At 39.2% G+C, this 22940-nt stretch overlaps 1 protein-coding gene across 1 annotated transcript in view; it reads right to left on the bottom strand.

Annotated features, from left to right (window-relative positions):
• Nucleotides 1-22940, bottom strand: part of NET1 (neuroepithelial cell transforming 1) — a 60110-nt gene that overhangs the window by 5237 nt on the left and 31933 nt on the right. The window contains exons 4-8 of the mRNA XM_027592818.2: nt 2079-2186; nt 1447-1614; nt 956-1018; nt 585-681; nt 261-337 (exon numbers count right to left, since the gene is read on the bottom strand). Coding sequence (XP_027448619.1) covers nt 261-337; nt 585-681; nt 956-1018; nt 1447-1614; nt 2079-2186 — 513 coding nt within the window. The remainder of the gene's footprint in view (nt 1-260; nt 338-584; nt 682-955; nt 1019-1446; nt 1615-2078; nt 2187-22940) is intronic.

Below are 22940 nucleotides of genomic sequence, written 5' to 3' on the forward strand. Positions count from 1 at the left end.
CTAAGGGAACAAAACACATAATGTGGGAATTCTGTCTAAAGAGGAATATATTTTTAAAACAAATAAATCCCTATCATTCATGAAGTTTTTTTTTTAAACACTGTAACTTCTTACAGCTATATAATTTTGTTCAGTTTTAATGCCTTGTTTATCTGTTTTTAGAATTTGGTTACTAGATCAAATAGATCTGCTATTCAACACAAATGACGAGTATGGCATATATGTAAAAAACTATCTGGTGTAAGCAACTCACTACATACCCAGTTCACAAGAATGTGACCAATTTGCTCCACTGTTCCACCAGGTTTGGTCGCTTCTCCTATTCTAGCCAACAAATCTGAAATGCAAAAAGGCAGAAATACCAATAACAAAGTTATTTAAAAAAATAATTCAGCACTAAATTAGAAGTTTAGATTCAAAAAAACTTGTGTTGGGGCACTGGGTGCCTCACTCGGTTAAGCATCTGACTCTTGATTTCAGCTCAGATCATGATGTCAGGGTCGTGAGATCAAGCCCCATGTCGGCTCTGCCCCAAATTGTTAATGCTGTTCAGATACTAACGAAAATTAAATAGCATATCTTACCTTCATGGAGAGGTATGTAAGCATCCAAATCACCAAATATATGGGTGAGTTCCTCTTCTGACATAATAGACAGCTTTAACATAGGGTCATGGTAGGCCTATCAGAAGGGGAGAAGTATGTCACCCAAAGAGATCAAGCAAATAAAACATGATGAGAGACCTTCCTTGAACGCAAACATGACTAACTATATAAAAGCTAAGCGTGGATTCTATTTGTTATACATAAAAGAAACTGAAGTATATATTAATACCCAAACAGATTCTCTTACTGATATTCATATTTGAAGAGATTTAAAGCCATATAAGAAGTTTATAACTTGTGAAATATAATTTTTTAAAACTAGGGCATGTGATAAAAAGTTATTTACTGACCTTTCTTGCAAGCTTGAGATCCTCAATTAAATCCTGTTCACCTCGGGACATTTCATATATTGCCTAAAAAGAAAAAAAAAGATCCAGCAAACATTATAGGTCACTCCTTCCTTTGAGAAAGGAAAATTATATGCAATTGATATTTATCATTAATTATTATTATTTTTATCATTAATTATTTAACTGTTTTGAAGAGTGTTTTTTAAAGTGACTCCGTCTGAAAACTGTAATTCAAAATGGAGTCTCAAGAGGTTGCCATGTTTTACAACTTTACTCCATTAGGGTTAACTCTGATGACCACCATTCATCACGAAGTGTTGCTGCTCAGCATGTGTTGTGGATTACCACTGAGATATTAAAATGCTGCTGATTTTTGCCTCAGGCATTAGTCTGCTATTCTTCTGACAAAACATATGTTTTAAAAAACAGGGACAATTTTTTTTTTTAGTATAAGCCAATACATACGGCCTTGCTACTGAATGCCAGCTTACCTCCTGACGTTTGATTTCTTTGGTAGTTAAAGACTCTTTCATACTGACATCTAACATCTCTGACCACAGGACACTGCTTCTCCTTTTGGCAGGTGTTGGAACTGTTGATCTGCTAGATGACTTCTGGGCAGAGGCCGGGGATCTGCTGTCACCACGAAGGGTAAATGACTTAAAATAAAAAAAATAAAATAAATAAAAAAAAAAAGAAAGAAAAAGAAAGAAAAAAGAGGTGAACAAAAGAGAGATTCAAAGGATAGTAATTATTCCTTTTTCTTAAAAAAATAGACAAAAACAAAGTTCTGAGAATTTCTCAACACATAAGACAATCATTTGTCCAAGCTTCAATCTATCATTCTAAACTACTTATCAGCCAAAATTACGTTTTTGGGAATAAAAACTATCTAAAACTCTGCTTTGATAGAAGATGTAACTTAATATAATGGAGTTATATAAATATAAATATAAATACTATTCTAGTAAAAATATTCCTTACTAGCATGTTAAAAAACACTTTATGTTTAAATATAATAGTGTAAAACTCTTTGTACAGCTCAAAGGAAAATACAAATTTTAGGCTTCTGTAAAAAGCCCCCTTACTACATTACTCACCTTCCAGCCCCTCCCTTGCTTACCTGAATTGTTTGACCAAAGCGTCGGACTGCTCCATTTCTTACAGGAGAGATCAAATTTGCCAAGGATGTGACCCGAGCGAGAGGTCGAACTCTTTTATTGCTTGGCTCCTGTAAAAACAAAAACAGGTTATACTAAATGTGTGTTTAGGTGTAGTGGTTTCAAACAAGTTTGGACAAAGTTGAACACTCTCAAAAACCAATACTGGTACATTATAAAATAGAGAAACATGACACTCTGAGAATGAATGTTGTCCTTTATTGTTAAAATACTAAGAACCCTATTGAGTAACAGTAAATTATTAAAAAAATTAATGGTATGAGAAACACCAGCTGAATATCACTTTGAGAACAGAACAAATATTATCACTACACAGAAGAGAAACTAAAATGAAAACAAAGACATTAGACTCCAGAGTCGTATATAACTTTTTAGTTTAATATAGAGAGTCACTTTTAAAAAGTACCTGATTATTATGAAAAATTTCAAACATACAGAAAAGTGAAAAATAATAGCATAATGGATCCCATGGACTTATCACTCAGCTTTAGTAGTTTTTGGTGTGAGAATCTGTTTCATCTATTTTAAAGCAAATCCCAGACATCGTATCATTTCATTCTTAAGTACTTCAATTAGAGAATAGCTTTTAAATGAACATTATCTGCCACTGGAACGGGCCAACTCTGAAGGTAGAGCATCCCTGTCACGGGAGGTGTTCAAGCAAAGGCAGGACAGGGTTAGGCGAGAACTCCAGGCTCTGGGATCAGACTGACTGGGCCCAAATCCGGGTTCTAGCACTTGCTAGGGAATACCCTGGGCCTCAGTCTTCTCATCTGTAAAATGCGGTTAATATTAGACCTTGTCTTATAAAGTTGTTATGAAGATTAAATAAGATACTTTTAAGTGGCTTGAACAATGCCTGGAACACACTAAGTTTCTGCTATTACTAACATTCTTAGAAATATTTCCACTTTCTACATAAACACTGGGATTTATGAATAATTAGGTTCTCTCTCAAACATTTAATTTGTTAAAGGAAAAATATATACAAGTTGAGAAGAAATAGCTATTTTACACATACTGTCTCAAAAATAATAGGTTAGTAAACACATCACTTAAACATTCAAGGATCTCAAACTTTACACATCACATTATTCTAATTCTACTGCTAGGGAAATGGAGGTGTAGCGTTAGTGACTCTTCAGCTACTGAAGTAAAGAACATCAGGTCTGTCTTTTACATGTCCAAGGAATATAATTATTTGTATTTGGTGCTTTTGACAATTGTGGCATACTTGACAAAATAATTCTGATAATTCAAAAGGATATATAATTAAAAATCACCTTAAAAATAAAGATAACACGTAAAAATAAAAATTACCATTTAAAAATGACAGATGAAACATTTTTTCTAAAAATTCTTTGATATGACATATAAAAAAGTAAGGTATGAGAAAATGGAGTAAAAATAGTCCCCTTAGTATAATTTAAGAATAAAATGGCTGAAAGAGTTACAATTCTCTGGAAAGAACCTTCCATGATTTGAATCTTCAGTGACGGAAGGCCTATTACAGCTCCTAAAGGTACACACTCCTATCAGAAGGGAATGTGACTCACTAAGGAAGGAGACTGGGCAGATAAGTAGCTCAGGTCTTTGAAGGCCCTAAGAAGTAGAGTTGTAGATCAACTCTCCCACCAAAATAATTAACCCTGAAGTAAAACTCTGAATATAAAACCACTAATGTGCAAATGTTAAATGAACTAAAAAAGAAAACCTCAAGATATGTAGTAAAATGACACACTGTGTGGCCAAGGACATGTGCAGATGCCTTTACAACATACATCTGTGCAAGACTGAAGTGACACATGCATGGGCAGAAGGTCTGGCAGAAGGCATTCCTTTCTATTTAGTAAAGACAGTACAAAGAGTCTTCTGTTTGAGTGGAGATAGAATTACCTCCTCACAAAGTAAGATATGCCAACACTAACTAGAAACAAAGCAATTGTCAGAAAGTTCTGTTCTACTTTTTGGAAACAGAGGTTAATTCTTCTTCCCTGTTTAAAACATAACAAATTTGACTTCCTAATAAGTCACAAGTTGAGTCATTTCAACTTAAAACGTCTTTGGAAATGTGCTCTTCCCAGTGAACTTGAAAAGTTAGTTTGGATGGGAGGAAACGATTTTTGGATCTATTTTATTATATTAAATCAGGTTAATGATAAAAAATTCTTATCTTTATAGGATCAGTTACTGTTCAACTACTGATTTCCTGGTAACTCAAAATTATGCGATGTTTAAAGTTAAAACTACAGAACTTAGATTTAGATAGTTAAATGTTAAATATATCTAAAACATCTTTCTGAAATTAATATGGATTTTGTTTCTGCAGTCCATTTAGGGTGGCAGGATATTTACGCTGAGCAGTATTTGGTGGTTAAGCATGTTCTACAGTCTTTCAGAAAGCCATCTATCTCCCATCTTCACAAAGGATATGGCAGTCTTAGGAGTTTATCTAATCTAAACTGTCTTGGTAAGAGCTCCAGGCTAGCTCAGTCACTAGAGCACGAGACTCTCCAAATGCCCTGTAAGTTAAGTACAGTACTAAATCAGGAAATGGGGGGGTGGGGGTGGATACCTCTGTACTTTTCACACATGTTTTTGGGGATCCAAAAGTAAAGGACCTACTTACTGCCTTACTAAAAGGATATATGTGATGAACGTTTAGGAGACACAACACAAACTTTCAGCATATATATTTCAAGAGTATGAAAAATTTTAATAACTTAAAAAGTAACTGAAATGTAAAGCTGAAGATGGTTCACTTCTAATCTTAGGATACACATACAGTATTTGAGAAAAAATATCACACAGAGGAAACTTCTGTGGCAAAGTGATATGCATCAGGCAGTCATCTATTATATAGGGTCACCTTAAAGGTTGGGACAAAAATTTCTTTTAAAACACAGGTTAGGATTCTGCCTATGTAAGCTATGACCAAAAGTTTTTCTTTAGAGATCCAGATGAATCATCTGGATGATCTTGGTTTGGTTATTAAGAACCTAAACATCTGCACTGTCACAAAACTATTTCAAAGACAAAGTTTTTCGAGAACTGGTGTTACACCCACACCTGCCACTTTGCACACACAGGATGCAGGTACAGGGTTTGGAGGTGAGGAAGGGAGAGAGGGGTAGAAGTCTACCTGTCTTACTACCACTTAAAATAAGGCTTACAAAATGGTTTTGTTGCTGCTGTTATTTCTGTTCTGGAGTCCTGTTAACAGTGTCATGGTGAATACAAAAAGCTTAGAGAGCCAATGCAGATGGTGAAACTATATACTCTCCTCAAAAGATACTCTGCACATCTATGAGAATAAATAAGGAATACCAACAAGTTTTCCATACACCAGAACTTTCTCCAGTAGCCAGTCTTCACCAGGGCCAAAGTTCACAGAGAGGGAGAAATACCCCAATACCTCTAACATAAATTTATGTTGTTTATTTAGGTTAGGTTTTAACCAGACTATCTAGTTTAGCCAGGCAATCACATGCATTATTTTAGGGTATCTGCTTTTAGACCAACTTTTTTTTTTTTTTAAAGATTTTATTTATTTGAAAGAGAGAGAATGAGAGATAGAGAGCACGAGAAGGAAGAGGGTCAGAGGGAGAAGCAGACTCCCTGCTGAGCAGGGAGCCCGATGTGGGACTCGATCCCAGGACTCCAGGATCATGACCTGAGCCGAAGGCAGTCGCTTAACCAACTGAGCCACCTGGGCGCCCCTAGACCAACTTTTTAATCAATTTATTTTACTAATCCAGTTGTAAAGAGAAAATTGTTAAGATGGATTTTAAGTCTTTTACTGGGATGTATCTTGCACATAAAAACGACAACATGGAAAAACTGTTGTGAACGCAGGTTTTTTTTTTTTTTTTGGGTAAGAAGTTTTTTGCTACTAATGATGTCATGAAAGAGGATAGGATAGGAGGGTCTCTTCTATAGTCAACCAAATCAAGACACTTAAAAAAAAAAAAGAAAAAAAGAAAGGAAGGAAGGAAGAAAGACCAGTATAGGGGCACCTCGCTGCCTCAGTCAGTAGAACATGTGACTCTTGATCTTGGGGTTGTGAGTTTGAAACCCACATTGGATACAGAGTTCACGTAAATAAATAAATAAATCGTAGTTAAAAAGAAAAAAAACCCCAGTATATATTTGGGTTTATTTGTTTGGGTTACTGGATACATAATCTTCTCTCTTTGGCAAGAACTTTAAAATAAGAAAAAAGAAAAGAAAAACATTTATAAAAAGATAAAAGAGTTATGATTACATAGGATTTCTTCCCTTTCTACTTAGTAATAGAAATAGTCAAATTTAGTCATTTATTTAAGGTTGTTATTGCTACTACTAAGAACCTGACAACATTCCCAGTGTTTTAAATCTTTGGAATAAAGGTATGCCAGAAATATGGCCGATACCTGATACCAACCACAAAAGACTTGGTGGTTCCTGATGGTCCAAAAAATGATCAGTTTCAATATTTACACTGATGACCATGTATGACTTGCCCGACTCAAAGGAAATGCTTACACATTTTGAGAAAACTGAAACATAAAAGCAAAAGCCAAAACCAAAGAGAAAAACAAAAACCAAAGCTAAACTATACCAAATGAAAGCATAACTCCTAAAGACGGCAGCTATTTTAACTACCAGAAGGTGTGTGTATGTACGATACAGGGCTTTACTGAGGTATACAACAGGCTGCACATATTGAAAATGTGTAATTAGGTAGTTTTGATACAAGTATACAGCCACAAAACTATCACCACAATCAAGCTAAGAAGTATGTAGTTAAGTGAACACAGGAGCACTGCTTCTGTCCCCTAGGTGATAACGTAGTACATACCCTAGGGTAAGCGGTGCAAAGTGGATATCCATATAGTATTAGATCAGCTGTCAAAATTAAATAAAATGGCACAAAAATCACTTGACTTATTTTGATAAATGTTCATAAAGACTTTTAAAAACCATAATGACTTTAGAAAATTAAAGCAAGGAGGGGAGAAGTAATCTAAATAATGGTTCGGTGGTTTAAATATTTTAACATATTTTCCTTTCCAAAAAAAAAAGTCGCACAAAATAAACTTATTAGATGTGGAAAGAAAAATAAAAATAAAAACAAGCACTAGGTCTGATAGCATTTTAGTTGCCATTTGTTCACTAGTGTGAACTTGGAAGGAAGGGATTCTTATTTTCCTTTTACCCCGTAAGGCAGTTCCTCAGACTAGGTAATATAACTGCAAGTTAAAAAGAACAATGTATTAAGCATCAGAAATGTGACCAATTCAACCAAATTTAGCAGCATACACATTTAAAATCTGTGTACACTCAAGCTATGCTATGTATAAACCTCTACAATAGAGCCAGACACGTTTCAAACCTGCATAGAAATCAAAGTCCTACATTTTAACACTCAGTGAGATCAAAAGTTAAGTTTAAAATCATCCTGTTAATAAATTGTGAAAAATCTTCAAAGTTCCGTGGAATTAGAAAACCTTCCTTTGGTCTTACCTCTTGTTCTCTGAAGGACTGATTATTAACGTCCAGGACTCGTATAGTCCTCTTGATGGGCAGGAGACCTCCAATCTCGTCATGAGCCACCATGCTTCCCCCAGTGCCCCCGCAAACCCTCACAGTCGTTGGGAGCCGAGCCCGCCCTACAGCAAGGCACTACCGGCAGGCAGGCTTCCCCTCCCAGCGCCCGGCCCCCCGGCAGCCATCCGCCCCTGCCTCTCCCTCGCGCCGCGCCGCTCCGACTGCTCCGCCGCAGCCGCGCGATCCACCCAGACCTCGGGGCTCCGGGGGCGGGGCCTGCGGACACGTGACCGCGCTTAACTGACAGCCGCACTTCGCGGCTTCTCCCTTGCCTCCTGCAGGAGAAAGCTCTTTCTAAGAGGTTTGGAATTTCTACAGCAACTCAAGGCTCAAGGAAACCTTAGGTTAATGTTAAGGGCTTTCCTGGCTTAAAAAGCATTCCGGAAGGGAAACTAATTGCTTATCTAGGTTACCTACTCTGGTACTCGGCCACAGACAGGGATACTTTTTCTCTAAAACCCTATCACCTAGAAAGGAATTCAGTGGCCGAAACTTGACAACTTCAAGTAAGAAAGCTCTAAGTCAGATAACCAAAGAAAAGCCTGATTATTCAGGGACCTTTTAGTGCGAACATATTCACCACCATGAGAGCATCTAGGCCCTTACTCCGCCCTTGGGACTGACCGGCAGAGCAGGCACCGCGGGCACACTTCAGGTCACCCTGTTGGTCAGGTGGCTCTCCCACAGGGCTGTGGGGCAAGAACTGCGCTACCTCAGATTTCACTGTCAGCACTGCTCAGACTGAGAGGCACCTATCTTTCCTGTATGCTTTAAAAACTTGCCATCTGTGTAATAGATGTTTTACACCATAAATACAAAAAAGGTGATTTCTAATCATGGGATCCTGCTTTATTCTGAAATGACTCATCTTGATAGAGTCCTAAAGAGTCAAAAGGCCTTATTTAAAAGGTAACTTGCACTTTACAGGTAGAGAAATGAGGTCCACAGAGGTGAAGTAACTTGCCCCAAGTTACGCATTAGTGACAGTCTCTAAATTCTTTCTTTGGAAAAGCACCACTTAGGTTGGTTTGATAGGCCTGCTAAGAAGCAGACTTTCTTCCTCAACAGAATGTACTGTATTCTATTTTGAAAGGTAGGATTTTCACTATATACTACTATGAATGATATGATGTCAATAATTTGCAAAAAAATTTCTGTTTTCAGGATTTATTAGGATCAATTAATCCGAGAAATCTATGTAGGAGGCACTATTCTAGATGCTGTGAATGATATTAAAAATAGATTTCATATTTGCTCCTAAAGTGCTAATACACCATTATGTAAAAGTAGGCTACACAAAGAGATAATTCATAAAAGACAGCTTTTGAAAATTCCCAAGCTGTACTGCTAGCTTATAGTAAGCGCCACAGGAGCTCAGGAGGAGCAGCAGCTTCCAGCAGTCTTCTGAGCAGAGATGGGGCTGGGAAAGATGCTAGAGAAGACATTGTGAGATGTTATTTGAGTGGTGCTTGGAAGGCCATGTTATGTTCTTCATAGGCCCAAGTAGGGGAAAAGTGCAAGGATTTCCCAGAAGAGCATGAAGGAGTAAGCTCAGATTGTGGTCACGGGCTGTGGGTAGACAGATGAGCAGAGAATTTTACTGAGCCCGTGAGAGATAATAGAAGTTATGTTGTAAGCTGATCTATCAGATGGTTTGAAAGATGACTGGGAATATAATGCAAAAATCACAATCAGTTATCAAGCAGTTGGCCTAAGGTAGGGTCAGTGGGGAAGGGAAAGGATACCTGCAAGGGGCAACACACTGAGAAGTCAAAGATGCCTACAATTTAAAGTTAGGAGCAGTAACTGTCAATACATATAAAGAAATGAGGAAGAATGAGCTTTGACAGAGACTTCTGAGTTTCATTTTTAGATCTACTGAGGTGGTGGAAGAACATGAAAACGAAAATACTGAGCTAGAACTTGGAGATGCTGGACAAGGACTTGAAAGAAGCCAGAGGGCAGATTTAGACTGGGGAGTCATATACACGGGGATCAGAGTGGAAACCAGGAGTGAATGAGATGCTTGGGAGAGAAAATCTGGACAAAAGAACAAGGGCCCAAGGATCTAACTTTGGAGAGATGCCAAGGGAGAAAGATTTTTGCAAAAGGAATAGTCAGCAGAAAAGAAACATAGCAAGATGCCAGGGAAGAAAAGGTGTTAATTACAGCAAAAAGGTTAAGAAGGGTAAGAAAAGATGCACGGACTTAGTGATTACAAGTTTAACAAGGACCTGGAGCGTGCTAGTTCAGTGGAATAAAGACAGAAGATAAACTAAGGAGGCTGAAGAGTGAACAGAGCAGAATAAATAGCACAGACTATTTAAAATGACAACTGATCTACAAAACAATTTACTAAGGTTTGCAGGACAGTGTAACTTCTTACAGAAAGCGTCAATGCTGCTCTTCTATAAATACCAATGTATTTTGTATTCAAGATGATGATAATTCATCTTTTTGTTCTGAGACTTGTTTTTTTTTAAAGATTTTATTTATTTATTTGAGAGACAGTGAGAGTGAGAGAGCGCGCACAAGCAGGGAGGGATGGAGAGGGAGAAGCAGACTCCCCTGGAGCCCAATGCAGGGCTCAATCCCAGGACCCTGGGATCATGACCTGAGCCGAAGGCAGACACTTAACTGACTGAGCCACCCAGGCACCCCAACTGCTCTGAGACTTAAAAAAAAAAAAATAATGGTGATTGGTTATATCTCATCATCTATCCTTTATTACCTGACCACACCTGATCACACATATGTGGATATGTTTGGCCTTAAGGATGGCTGACTATGTGCAGAATATACAGCAGTAAAGTGGAAGTACCTTAGAGATCATTGGAGCCAGTTCCTTAATTTACAGATAAGAACACTGACCTGCTCAAGTCCTCAGAAAGAGGCGAGGCTAGAACCCAGGAGACTGGTCTAGTTTCACTGGTTCAAAATGGTGCAAGTGAGGCCAAGACTTGATGGCCAAGGGAATACAGGCCTTACACTCAGGGAGAGTAGGGAAGAAGCTGCTAGGGTGATCTCATGGGTCTGTTACCTGACATCTCTTTCCACTGTTTTTCTATTTAGTTCTGAAAGAGGTAAGGCCAAGGAGAAGGGATTTCTCTCATTTCTCTCCTTTAGCTGAGGGTCCAAGAGGTAGAGGGACAAGGCTTATAAAATGTAAAAGCTGAAAGCCTACAGGAGCCACATAGGGTTTAATGGTGATAGTCACAGCACAAAAATCCCAACTCACTAACCCTAAAATCTTCGTTTCATTTTGAACGTTCAGGGTTGTGGCCCAAATATAATTTAGACAACTGTAGATAGCATCTAAAAAAGCAACAATGAACACAGGATGTTCAATGAGCACCCTGAGTGATGAGCCTGAAAGGATCTTGACGCTAACAATGCTCCATAAAATCAGAGGGCTGAACAGGTCCTTTGAGGTCATTAACTCATCCTCCTCTGTTTTCTTAGGAAGAAATTGAAGAACATCAGTGAAAAAAGAAAAGGAAAATTTATGTCCTTACCCTGTGCTAGGAGCCTCATGTGTGTTACTTAGCCAGCTTTATGAATTATGTGTTATTAGCACCATCTTACAGATGGAGGAAGCTGGGACTCAGACAGTGTAAGAAACAAGTCCAAAGTTGCAGAGTTAATCAGTGGCTGGACAGGCTTGAGTCTGGTCTACCAACTCCTGTTACAGCACACCCCCCAGGTGAGACAGGGAACGCACCACTGTTAGCATGTTCAGTGCACACTTGGTGCACAGCCGGTGCAGGCCAGCCTTCTGTGAGTTGGGTCTCCTGGTCCCAGCTAGTGTTTGTTAAATAAATGGGAACACTTTACAGAGAAGGAAATCATAAAAGAGTTGAGAGATTATTTGCCTTATAGCCTTTTTATAACAAGGCAGTTAAGTAAAAAGATAATAGTTCCTGCTGCTTCAGTTTTAGAGATCCTAATTCAATTGTTTAATGTTAGTCACAGCTTATCAGAGCATGACTTATAAATATTACAAATTGTGTAACTGAAGCACAGACTGGTTAAGTATCTTTTCTTTGTGTAGAAAATCTAGAATTTATAAACTTAAAAACTGAGTTTTCTAGGAATAATAATAAAGCTCTATAAAAGATGCCAGATTGGAGAAAATATTGGTTTCCAAAGACCAGTTATAGTTATAACCTCTGTTCTTCTGCTCGTATGGAGTCTTCAATGCTTTCTTTCCTAAAATACAAAGATAAAGAGAACATTGCTTCCCTTCTATAGAGGAAGGCTATTAACCTTTTTTCCTCCTTTTAAGGTGAAATCAGAATTCTGGAATTTAGACAAACTAGAGCTAAAGAATAATCATTACTTCTTCTGGTCTGGATATTATTTGTTTTTATTTACTTTTGTCTGGAATCACAAGCCATTGGAAATTAGTTGAGAAAGCCCCATTATGGGAAAGAGAAAACAAACTCTAAGCTCTCTGCTGCCCTCTGTAGGTAATATTGTGAAATGCAATTGCCAACCTGCTTTTTCTCAGCTTTGTAATTTTGTTTATTTATAAGGACCTTATGTAGATGACTACATAAACAATCTTATTCTGTAGAGAAATATGGATAACAGTACAATCTGTTTCTTCAGCCCTTGTGTAGCTCTCATGTTTTCTATTACTAAATTAAACATGTTTAAAAACCATGTAAGTGTATGAAAAGTTGCCACAGTTCACAAGAAGTATTTTAAGGGCTTTTTTTATATACAAGAAAACTATGTTCCACTTTAAGACTAGAATTTGGGGTGCCTGGGTGGCTCAGTCCATTATGTGTCTGCCTTCAGCTTGGCTCCCTGCTCAGTGGGGGGTCTGCTTCTCCCTCACCTTCTCCTTCTGCCCCTCCTCCCCCACTTGTGTTCTCAAATAAATGAATAAATCTTAAAAAAAAAACTCTAGAATTTAAGATTACAAATAACTACTATGTATCTCACTAAAAATAGCTCAGTTTAAAAAAGAATTTTAAATCTTACTAAAAAGCACTGATTCGAATATGAACAAAATGGAACTTCTAAAACACCAGAGTTCCAAATTTATTTAGTAACTAGTTAAAAACAACAATAAAGGTGGGGCGCCTGGGCGGCTCAGTGGGTTGGGTGTCCGATTCTTGGTTCCGGCTCAGGTCATGATCTCCTGGTTGGGAGATGGAGCCCCAACGGCTCTGTGCTCAGCAGGGCTGGGTGGGGAGTCTTCACCCCCTCCCCCACCATAAGTAAATAAATCTTTAAAACAACAAAAAGGCAGTTACATTTGGACTAAATGAATATGAAAGAGGTTGGTAATGAAGTTATGTGTAGATCTGAATTTTAAAAAATCATCTGGATTAAACATTTGACTATCTCCAAGCTTTACTAAGAGCTTGGTTTGGAAAAAGATCAATTCGGATCTTTATACTATTAGCAAGACTATAAACAGAATACCTGACAGGCTAAGAAGTTTGGTATTAACAAAACCACAGTTCTTTTTGCAATAGTAATACAAACAGCAAATAAAATGGGGTATTGGTGCTGTTAGTGGTGACTTTTATCTCAAGTATGACATAGGAGAGCAAGTAACTTCTAGTATAATATAAGATCGCTTGGGCTTGTATAACAGGATGCTGAGTGGGATTTTCCTCATTTGCCCCTGAAACTCAGCTAAGGCCCAAACCTGAAGACAAATGGTCCTGTGTCCTGTGCCCAGCCTCCTGTTTCCTCAGCCCACGTTTACTTCAGTCATTGCTCCAGCAACCAGCTGTACTAGGTCACTCTTGCTTTCCACTCTGGGCTTCTTGAATATTGGAATGTGGCATTTACACAGGTACCTGGTAGTGTGAGAAATAAACACTCCATGGGGTAGCCATTGACTAATGGAGCACAGGGGCTGGTGAATAAAAGCTCCCTCTTCAGTCCCTTCACAAGACAATTCTGCGGTATATCTTACATGGCTCTTCAGAAGGTTCCAGCAAAAATAAGCCTCAGTTGCCCACAGTGGTGACCAGCTTAAATGCAGACACTTGGTATTAGCTGCCTCCTTCTGTTTCAATTCCCCATTCCCTGGGACCATACCTCAAAGCAGACTCACTGCTTGGCTCACGTCTCAGGCTGATTTCTGGAAGGAACCTGGCTAGGACACTGAAACTGAGCTTGGCCCTGGAGACTAGACACACAGAATGAGATTCTGGAACTGGGTCCCTCATTGGAAAAATGGTGTAAGGTCTATGGTTACTGATCGGTATGGAAGGAGTGAAGCAATGGCTCATACAGCGGTTGTGGCACATGAACAACATAGGGGGTTAATAGTAACTGCAAAGGTTGTAGAGTTGGCTGGCTTCTGTTAATTGCTTTAAAAGCTTTGAAAAAGCGCTGGTAACTTTCATAATGTTCTCAGAGTCATTATGGCAGGAAGGGCCAAGTGGGAGCCCCTGAAATTCTAACCCCTACACTGGAGCCAGGATAATAAATAGAAGCAATATTGCACACCAAGGGAAAATGCAGAGATAGGCATCAAAATTACAGCCGGAAGGAGTGATAGTCTCCACCCCATTTCCATTCAATTAATCTGTAGGCCTCTTACAATGAGATGGACTGTGATGGCTAACAGTGGACTACTGTAAACTTAACTCAAGTGGTAGGCTTAATCTCAGCTATTGGGCAAGATGTAGATCCTTTATTGGAACAGATCAAGACATCCTCTAGCATTTGGTATATGGCTATTGATCTGGTCTGTGTGTTCTTTTCAATTCCTATTAGTGAAGAAGATCAAAAGTAGTTAGCTTTTGGGGCGCCTGAGTGGCTCAGTTGGTTAAGCGACTGCCTTCGGCTCATGATCCTGGAGTCCCGGGATCGAGTCCCGCATCGGGCTCCCTGCTCGGTGAGGAGCCTGCTTCTCCCTCCAACCCTCCCCCCTCTCATGTACTCTCTCTCTCTCTCTCTCATTCTCACTCTCTCAAAATAAGTAAATAAATCTTTAAAAAAAAAAGTAGTTAGCTTTTACTGTGGGAAGGACAGCACTTTCTATTTCATATCCTGAGGCTGTTAACTTTTCTGTTCTGTCAGAGTCCTAAAGGACGTTGCGATCCACGGAATATCGTGTTAGTCCAGTAAACTGATGACATCAAACAGGACTTGGTGAGCAGGAAATGGCAAGTATTCTGGACACCCTAGGAAGTCAAATGCATGCCATGAAAATTCTGGGGCCGCCACATTAGAAAAGTTTTAATAGGTCCAATGGCCTGACGCTTTCTGAGATCTCTCCTCCAAGGTAAAGAACAAGTTGTTGTACCTGCATTCCCTAGCACTAGAAGGGGCACAGCACTAGGTAGGACTTTACCTGTATTTGGAAATTCTGCTCTGACCCATTAGTGGAGTCATCTCAAATGCACAGTTTTGAGTGGAATCCAGAGCAGAAGTCTCTGTAGCAGGTCTAGGCTGTGGTGCAAGCTGTCATACTGCTCAGACCATGTGACCTAGCAAATTTGCTAAAGCTAGAGGTCTCTATGGTAGACAAAGAGGCCGTGTGATGTCTCTGGCAAAGCCAGGAAAAGAATTGCAATGCAGGTCCCTAGGGTTCTGAAGCTAGGCTATGCTTTCCATGGCAGGAAACTGCCTGCTGATTTCTGGAAGGTAGCCGGCCATAGCTATAGCAGCCCTAGTGAACACTGAGGACCTGCCCACGGGGCATCGTATGACTCATGCAATCAGAGCTGTCCAAAATGAACAGGGTCAAGCCCACCAAGTCACAAGTTTGGGCAGGTACAGTGGCAACCTATTATATGATGGAAATGGTCTATCTGGAATTCGGTCTGAATAAGACCAAAGGGCATAAGTAAATTACATAAATAGATGTCCCCAACTGTCCCAGTACTCTGATATTAGCCCTTCTTCATTTGGTGGTGGGAGTGGGGGTGGCTCTTGGTAACCAACTGATAGAGGAGAAAAACTTGCCCTAATTCCTGGGTAGATTAGCTTCGTCTGTTGTTATGAGCACTACTGTGGACCCCCTACTGTACTGCAGTGCCATTTAGGGGTAATCCTAAAGGAGAGTGTGGTACAGGTCAACAATTCCAGCAGGCAGAGCCGTCGTCCAGTTTATACGGAGGGAGAAAGGGCATGAAGTACAGATATACGCAGGCTCCCGACAAGTGACGGACAGTTTGGCTGACTGCTCAGGGGCTTGCAAGGAGCAAGATTAAAAGAAAAAAAAAAGTAAAAAAGGCTGAGAGGATTTTTGGAAAAGAGGCATATAAATGGACCTATGGATTGTGCACAACGTGGGAGGATCTTTGTCTCCTGTTATCAAGAGTACAAAGGTAGTAGTGCCTTGGAGGCACTAGGTAAAAACAATGATTTATCCTGTGCATATGGACAAGTCCCTCTCCTAAGCCAGCACAGCACTTCTGGAAAAGGCCCACGGGGAGTGGCCGTAGCGCAGGTGTGAAGGTACATGCGGCTCCCCAGCAGGGGCCCCTCTTACCAAGACTGACCTCACCACTCACTGATGAAGGCCCCACCTGCCAGGAGCTGACAAATGATGCTGAAATCCAGCCGTACAGTCCCATTCCCTGGGCAGACTTGGTGGCTAGCTGATTACATCAGACCCTACTTCTACAGTGGGCAGTGATTCACCCCTGCTACAGTGGCGATCTCCACCGGACGCTGAATTTCCTTCTCCATCTTCAGGGCCCCTGCCAGCACCATCATCTAAGGGCTGGCACGGTGCCTGCTCTACTTGCACGAGATCCTACACAACTACACAACACTGCCTCAGACTTCAGGACCCATTTTATAGCAAAGGAGTTACAACAATGGAAAGATAATCACTTGATCCACTGGTTCTTCCATATTCCCCATTATCCAGAAACAGACAGCTCAACAGAATGATGGCATTGTTTATTGAAGATGTAGCTATTGCAGCAGCTCAGGGTTAAAATTCTGCACTGTTGGAACACTGTCCTTCAGAATATGATACATGTGAAACAGCCTATATATGGTACTATGTCCTCAACAGCCATCATACTTGGTCCTAAGAATCAGTGGGTGTTAGAACTGGTCCCTCTCATCATTACTCCCAGATGTGGTGTTTCCCAGGTACAACCTGGCTCTGTAGTCAACCAAGACTCAAAAAAGGTAAACCGACTAGGGGCTCAGACCCCTCAAGGACTAAGGTGGGGCAAGTAACTCAGACCCACTGAAGTGGTGGCCAAGGGTGAAGGAAATCTATTCCAGTGGTAGAGGAGGAAGATGTTCATCAGTTATGGCTCTGGGTAGCAGCAGACAGCGTGGCTTGTTCCTCTGTGTCAGAACGTGCAGAGATGGCAGCTGGCCACGACCCAAGGCCTCTGTGACAGGTGGGACTTAAAGGAGTATATGAGCACATCTCTACAGTAGAGTGTACAGTGTCAAACAGCATTTGTACCCTCCTCCTGCTCACATTCCCTACCGCTACCATTTGATTAGTTGCACTACAAATCCCTCTTTCTGCCCTAGGGCTTCTTGAATGTACAACCTACAAATACGAGGGTATATACACACCCTACAGGGAATCTGGACCAACAGGGAATGGGGCCAGTAGAGGAAACTGCTCCTCCTCTGCCTGTGAGGATGCTCTATAGGACTCCTCAGAGGCCCAGATGCCAAGTCAACAACTTGCCCTGGAACATACTTTTCCTCCTTTTCCTAGTCCCTTATTTCCCCAGATAAAATATCTACATTCAAGCCTTGCCTCAGGTTCTACATTCTGGGGGAAAACCAGACTAAGACACCCAAATTAATTAATTAATTTCTTTTCTTTCTTTCTCTCTTTCCTTCCTTCCTTCCCTTCTTTCAGACTTTATTTATTTGAGTGAGAGAGAACACGAGTGGGGGGGAGGGGCAGAAGGAGAGGGAGAAGCAGACTCCCCACTAAGCAGGGAGCCCAATACGGGGCTCAATCCCAGGATCCCAAGATCATGACCTGAGCAGAAGTCAGATGCTTAATTGAGTCACCCAAGTGCCCCAAGACACCCATATTTCTAATTTAGGAGGCATAAGCAAGTGGCACCAGCCACCAGCTCAGGGTAAAAGAAACCTATTACGGGTGGTGGAGGAGTAGAATGTGCTTCAGTTATGGCTTCCCTGCAGGATTTACTCATTAGAGCCTGATCAGGGAATGAACCATTCATGCCCACTACAGCCATTTCCACTTCATCAGAAACGGAATGAGAAACAAAGCTGTTGGTATGGGCCTGTAGTTTTCCTGGAAAGAGACTATTCTCTCCTCTCTCCAAGGTTTCTTTCCCTTAGGGACTTTCAAGAGGAGAGAGGGCCCACATGGCACTGACCTCACATGAATTTCTGGCTCCTCTAGTACAAAGAATAGAGGTGAGATTGAGGGCGTGGTCTTGCTGGGATGGCTGCATCCAGGTGGGCCGAGAACAGCATGCACTGGAAGGGCGCATAGTATGCTATTTCCTGGAGGGCACCCAAAAGATGTGGCTAATCTTGCCACGGGCTATCAATACCTCGGGGAGTTTCACAGGAATGGATCCCTCATTAGCAGGATTTGATGGAGCCATTACTCATTCTCACTGATCCCACAGAGGATGAAACAGAAGTTACAACCAAAATGAAAAGGACTGTAATCTCATCCAGTAAGGTAAAGAGACTCGCTCCTATTTCTTTCTCCCTTCGAGGAGTCTGGGTCTCAAAAAGGTGGGAATGAGATGCATGCAATAAAGTGAATACATGTCTCTTCTACAAATTTCTAGGGTTACAGACAGATATTACCTGCAGACAGAATGCCTCCACCAGAATGTAAGCTTCATGAAGGCAAAAAGACTATGTTTTGTTCTCTGAGTGTCTCGCACACTGAAGGAGCTCAATAATGTAAGAATGAATGAATGAATGAATGAAGACTGAATATGCTGAGGAGTGGAGAAAAAGGGCTATGAATCAAATCTGAGATCAATATTTTATCATTAAATACAGAAAACAGAGGCTTAGAATGGTTGTATAATTTACACAAAGTAGCACAAGTAGTAACACACAACTGGTTAAGTCCAAAAGTCTGCAACTTCTGAACAAACTTTACTGGCCCTAGCATAATTTCATTTAATTTATGGTTTATTTTATATTAGTTAACAGAGCAAACAGAAGGATATGTTAAAAGAAATAGAAGTAATATCCCCAGAAGGGCAATACGGGAAAATACATTAATGAAAATAAAGACTATTATGGGAAAACAAAACAAAAAATGAGAGATCTTGGAAATAAAAAAAATTGTCAAAATTTTATTTATTGCCTAAATAGAAATGTAAATAGGCTAACTAGCAAAACAGTCACTAATAAGGAATTAACAAGCTAGAAAATGAAGTTGAGGAATTCTCCTAAAGAACAGCATACAAGATTAAAGAGAGGGAAAGAATAAAAGAGTTAATAAACATATAAAATAATTCCAGATTTTTCTGAAATCTTCCTGAGTTCTAGAAGTAACAACTAGAGTAAGAGGATGAAAATAATCTAAAACTGAGAAGATCTCCAAGGCATTTCTGAAATATATATAATTCTTCAGAATTAGAGGGTTCAAAAAAAAAAATGCCAAACACGATGAATAGAAAATTTAACGAAAACTCTCAAACTATAAAAATATTAAATAAACGATCCCATCTAAAAACAAAAAACAAGAGACTAAAAAAAAAAAAAACCCAAACCCTGCAACATACATGATAAATCAGAGGCTAATATCCATATAACATAAAGAAGTCAAGTTATTTTTCCTTTTCTCACATTTAAAAAATTGTGATGAAATACACGTAAAATTTACCATTTTAACCATTTTTAAAAAATATTTTATTTACTTGAGAGAGAGTGGGCAGGAGAGAATATGAGTGGGGGGAGGGGCAGAGGGAGAAGGAGTTGGACACGGGGCTGGATCCCAGGACCCTGGGATCATGACCTGAGCTGAAGGCAGATGTTTAACTGACTGAGCCACCCAAGCGCCACCAATTTTAACCATTTTTAAGGGTACCGTACAGCAGGTAGGGCTCAGAAGCATTAAGTACACTCACGTTGTGCAACCATCACCACCATCGTCTCCTTTTATTCTCTTTCTTCCTAAATAGAAACCCTGTGCACATTAGACTGTAACTCCCCATTTCCCCTCTCCCAAACCCTGGTAACCACTATTCTATGTTCTATCTCTCTGAATTTGACTATTCTAGGTACTTCATATAAACAAACTTATACAACATTTGTCCTTTTGTATCTGGCTTATTTTGTTTAGCATAATGTTTTCAGGGTTCATCCATGTTGTAGCATGTATCAGAATTCAATTCTTCTTTAAAGTTGAATATCCCATTGTATGTATATATCACATCTTGTTTATTCATGAGGAAGTAATTCTTTCTATTCCTAGTTTGTTGGTTTTTTTTTTAAATCATGAAAGCGTGCTGGATTTTGTCTAATGCTTTTTCTGCATCAGTTGCAATGATTATGAGGTTTTCTCCTCAATTCTGTTAATGTGGAGTTATTCCACTGGTTGGTTTTCATTTGTTGAACCATCCTTGCATGCCAGGAATCAATCTCACTTGGTCTTAGTATACAATCCTATTAATATGCTGAATCCACTTTGCTGGAATCTTCTTGAAGATTTGTACATCAATTCTTATAAAGGATATTGGTCTGTAGAGTTCTTCTCTTGTAGTATCTTTGGCTTTGGTATCAGGGTATTGCTGGCCTCACAGAGGGAGTTAAGAATTGTTCCCTCCTCTTTAATGTTTTATAAGAATTTGAGAAGGACTGGTATTAATTCTCCTTTAAATGTTTGGTAGATTTCACCAGTGAAGCCATATGGTCCATGGCTTTTCTTTCACAGGAGGTGTTTTGATTACTCAATCTCTTTAACAGTTATAGGTCTATTCAGATTATCTCTATGATTCAGTCTTGGTAGGTTTGGAGGAACCTGTCCTCTTCATCTAGGTTATACAATCTGATAGGTAAAATTGTTCATGGTTCTCTCTTACAATCCTTTTTATTTCTGTAAATTGGTAGCAATGTCTCCACTTTCATTTCTGACTTCAGTAATCTGAGTCTTCTCTTTTTTTTCCTTAGTCAATTTACCCAAAGATTTGTTGGTTTTATCTTTTCAAAGAACCATGTTTTAGTTTCAATGATTTTCCTCTGTTGTTCTATTCCCTTTTTAATTAAAACCCACTCTAATCTTTATTATTTCCTTCCTTCTGCTAGCTTTGAATGTAGCTTGTTCGTCTTTTTCTAGTTCCTTAAAGTGTGAAGTTAGGTTGCTGATATGAGATCTTTCTCCTTTTTTTTTTTTTTTTTTTTGAGAGAGAGTGAGTGAGCACATAAGCAGGAGTTTGGGGGAGAGGGAGAGAAAGAGAATCTTAGGCAGGGTCCAAGCCCGGTATAGAGTCTGATGTGGAGCTTGATCTCACAACCCTGAGATCATGACCTGAGCCGAAATCTAGAGTTGGATGCTTAACCAACTGAGCCACCTAGGTGCCCCAAGATCTTTCTCCTTTTTAATGTAAGAGTTTATAGCTATAAATTTCCCTTTTAGTTTTTTGCTCCATCCCACTAGTTTGGTATGTTATGTTTTCATTTTCATTTGTCTCCAAGTATTTTCTAATTTTCTTTGTGATTGCTTCTTTGACCCACTGGTTGTTCAATACTGTTATTTTCTACAGAGTTGTGAATTTTTCAGTTTTCCTTCTATTATTTCTAGTTTCATTCCATTGTGACTGCAAAAATACTTTGTATAATTTCAATATTTTCAAATTGATTAAGGCTTTATATGATCTATTCTGGAGAATGTTCCATGTGCACTTGAGAAAAATGTATATTCTGCTCTTACTGGATAGTTTTCTGTAGATGTCTGTTAGGTCCAATTGGTTTATGGTGGTGTTCAAGTCCTCTATTCCTTTAATTTTCTGTCTGATTGTCTATCACAATTGGCAAAAATTGTGATATAACATAATTGAGACATAACAATGGTTCCTCTGTATGGAAGGAGAAGACACACTGCAGCATTGTTTTTAATGTGAAAAAATGGAATATATATTAAAGGGCCATTCTTCAAGGACTGGTTAAGTAGATTATGGTACTTTATACTACGGAATATGATATGGCAACCAAAAAAGAATGAGGTAGCCTTATATGGTATTGATAAGAGAGAAAGAGGAAAAAAGTGAGCTGTAGCACATGTACAGTATGATCATACATATAGGTCACCATTACTAAACACATTGTGTGAAAGTATGTAAATAAACAGAAAGGAACCTAGAAAACATCAAATAGGAACTAGTTACTTCAGAGGATGAAGGCGATACAAGGAAATTTAAAAAAAAAGTTTAATTTTGAACAAAGACAATGCATTCTTATATTACTTATATAATTAAAAAGCAGACACAAGCATTTACATGCACATAGCAGCCAGGAATGATTCACAGAAGGTCTAGGAATGATTAACCTTAAGGATAAATAGCTCTGGATACACTTCAATAGCTTCTCAGAGCATTATCAGGAGTAACTGTTTTATGTTTAACTTTTATGTTTTTGGCTAAGAACCATTTTCTTATATCTATTCTCTGTTCCTCTTAACTTTCATCACCCGTACCAGCAGCTGGGTTCATTTTTTGGACCTATGTCATAGAGAAACAATGTTTTATTATATTATGTTATAGGGCAACCAGCAGAGACCCTAAGTTACATCAAAATGCAAGATGGGGGGCAGTAAGCTAGCCTTATTCATAAGTTAAGCCACTAGGGGCACCTGGGTGGTACAGTGGGTTAATCCTCCAACTCTTGGTTTCTGCTCAGGTCATGATCTCAGCGTTGTGAGATCGATCCCTGAGTCAAGCTCCTCCTGGAGTCAGGCTCCATACTCAGTGTAGAGTCCGCTTGAAGACTCTCTCCCTCTCTCTCTCAAATAAATAAATCTTTAAAAAAAATACTAAGTTAAGCCACTAGCTTTAGCATGCCAGCTAGCTTCAAATTATTCAAATCTGTGCCTCAGAAAAATTACCAATTACCTGTCATGGTCTAAGAGGTGGGTTTGTCAAAAGTGAGATTTTATTAATCCAGGAACTGACAAGACGATTGTAATCCTAAACAACCACAAATGTTTTTAAAATCATTTATTAGGAATAATATACATAACTTATTATGTTTAATCTAAAATTTACATGGTACACCAATACTCAAAGTATAACCCTTCAATATACTAT

The sequence above is a fragment of the Zalophus californianus genome, chromosome 9 (assembly GCF_009762305.2).
Source record: "Zalophus californianus isolate mZalCal1 chromosome 9, mZalCal1.pri.v2, whole genome shotgun sequence".
NCBI lineage: Eukaryota > Metazoa > Chordata > Mammalia > Carnivora > Otariidae > Zalophus > Zalophus californianus.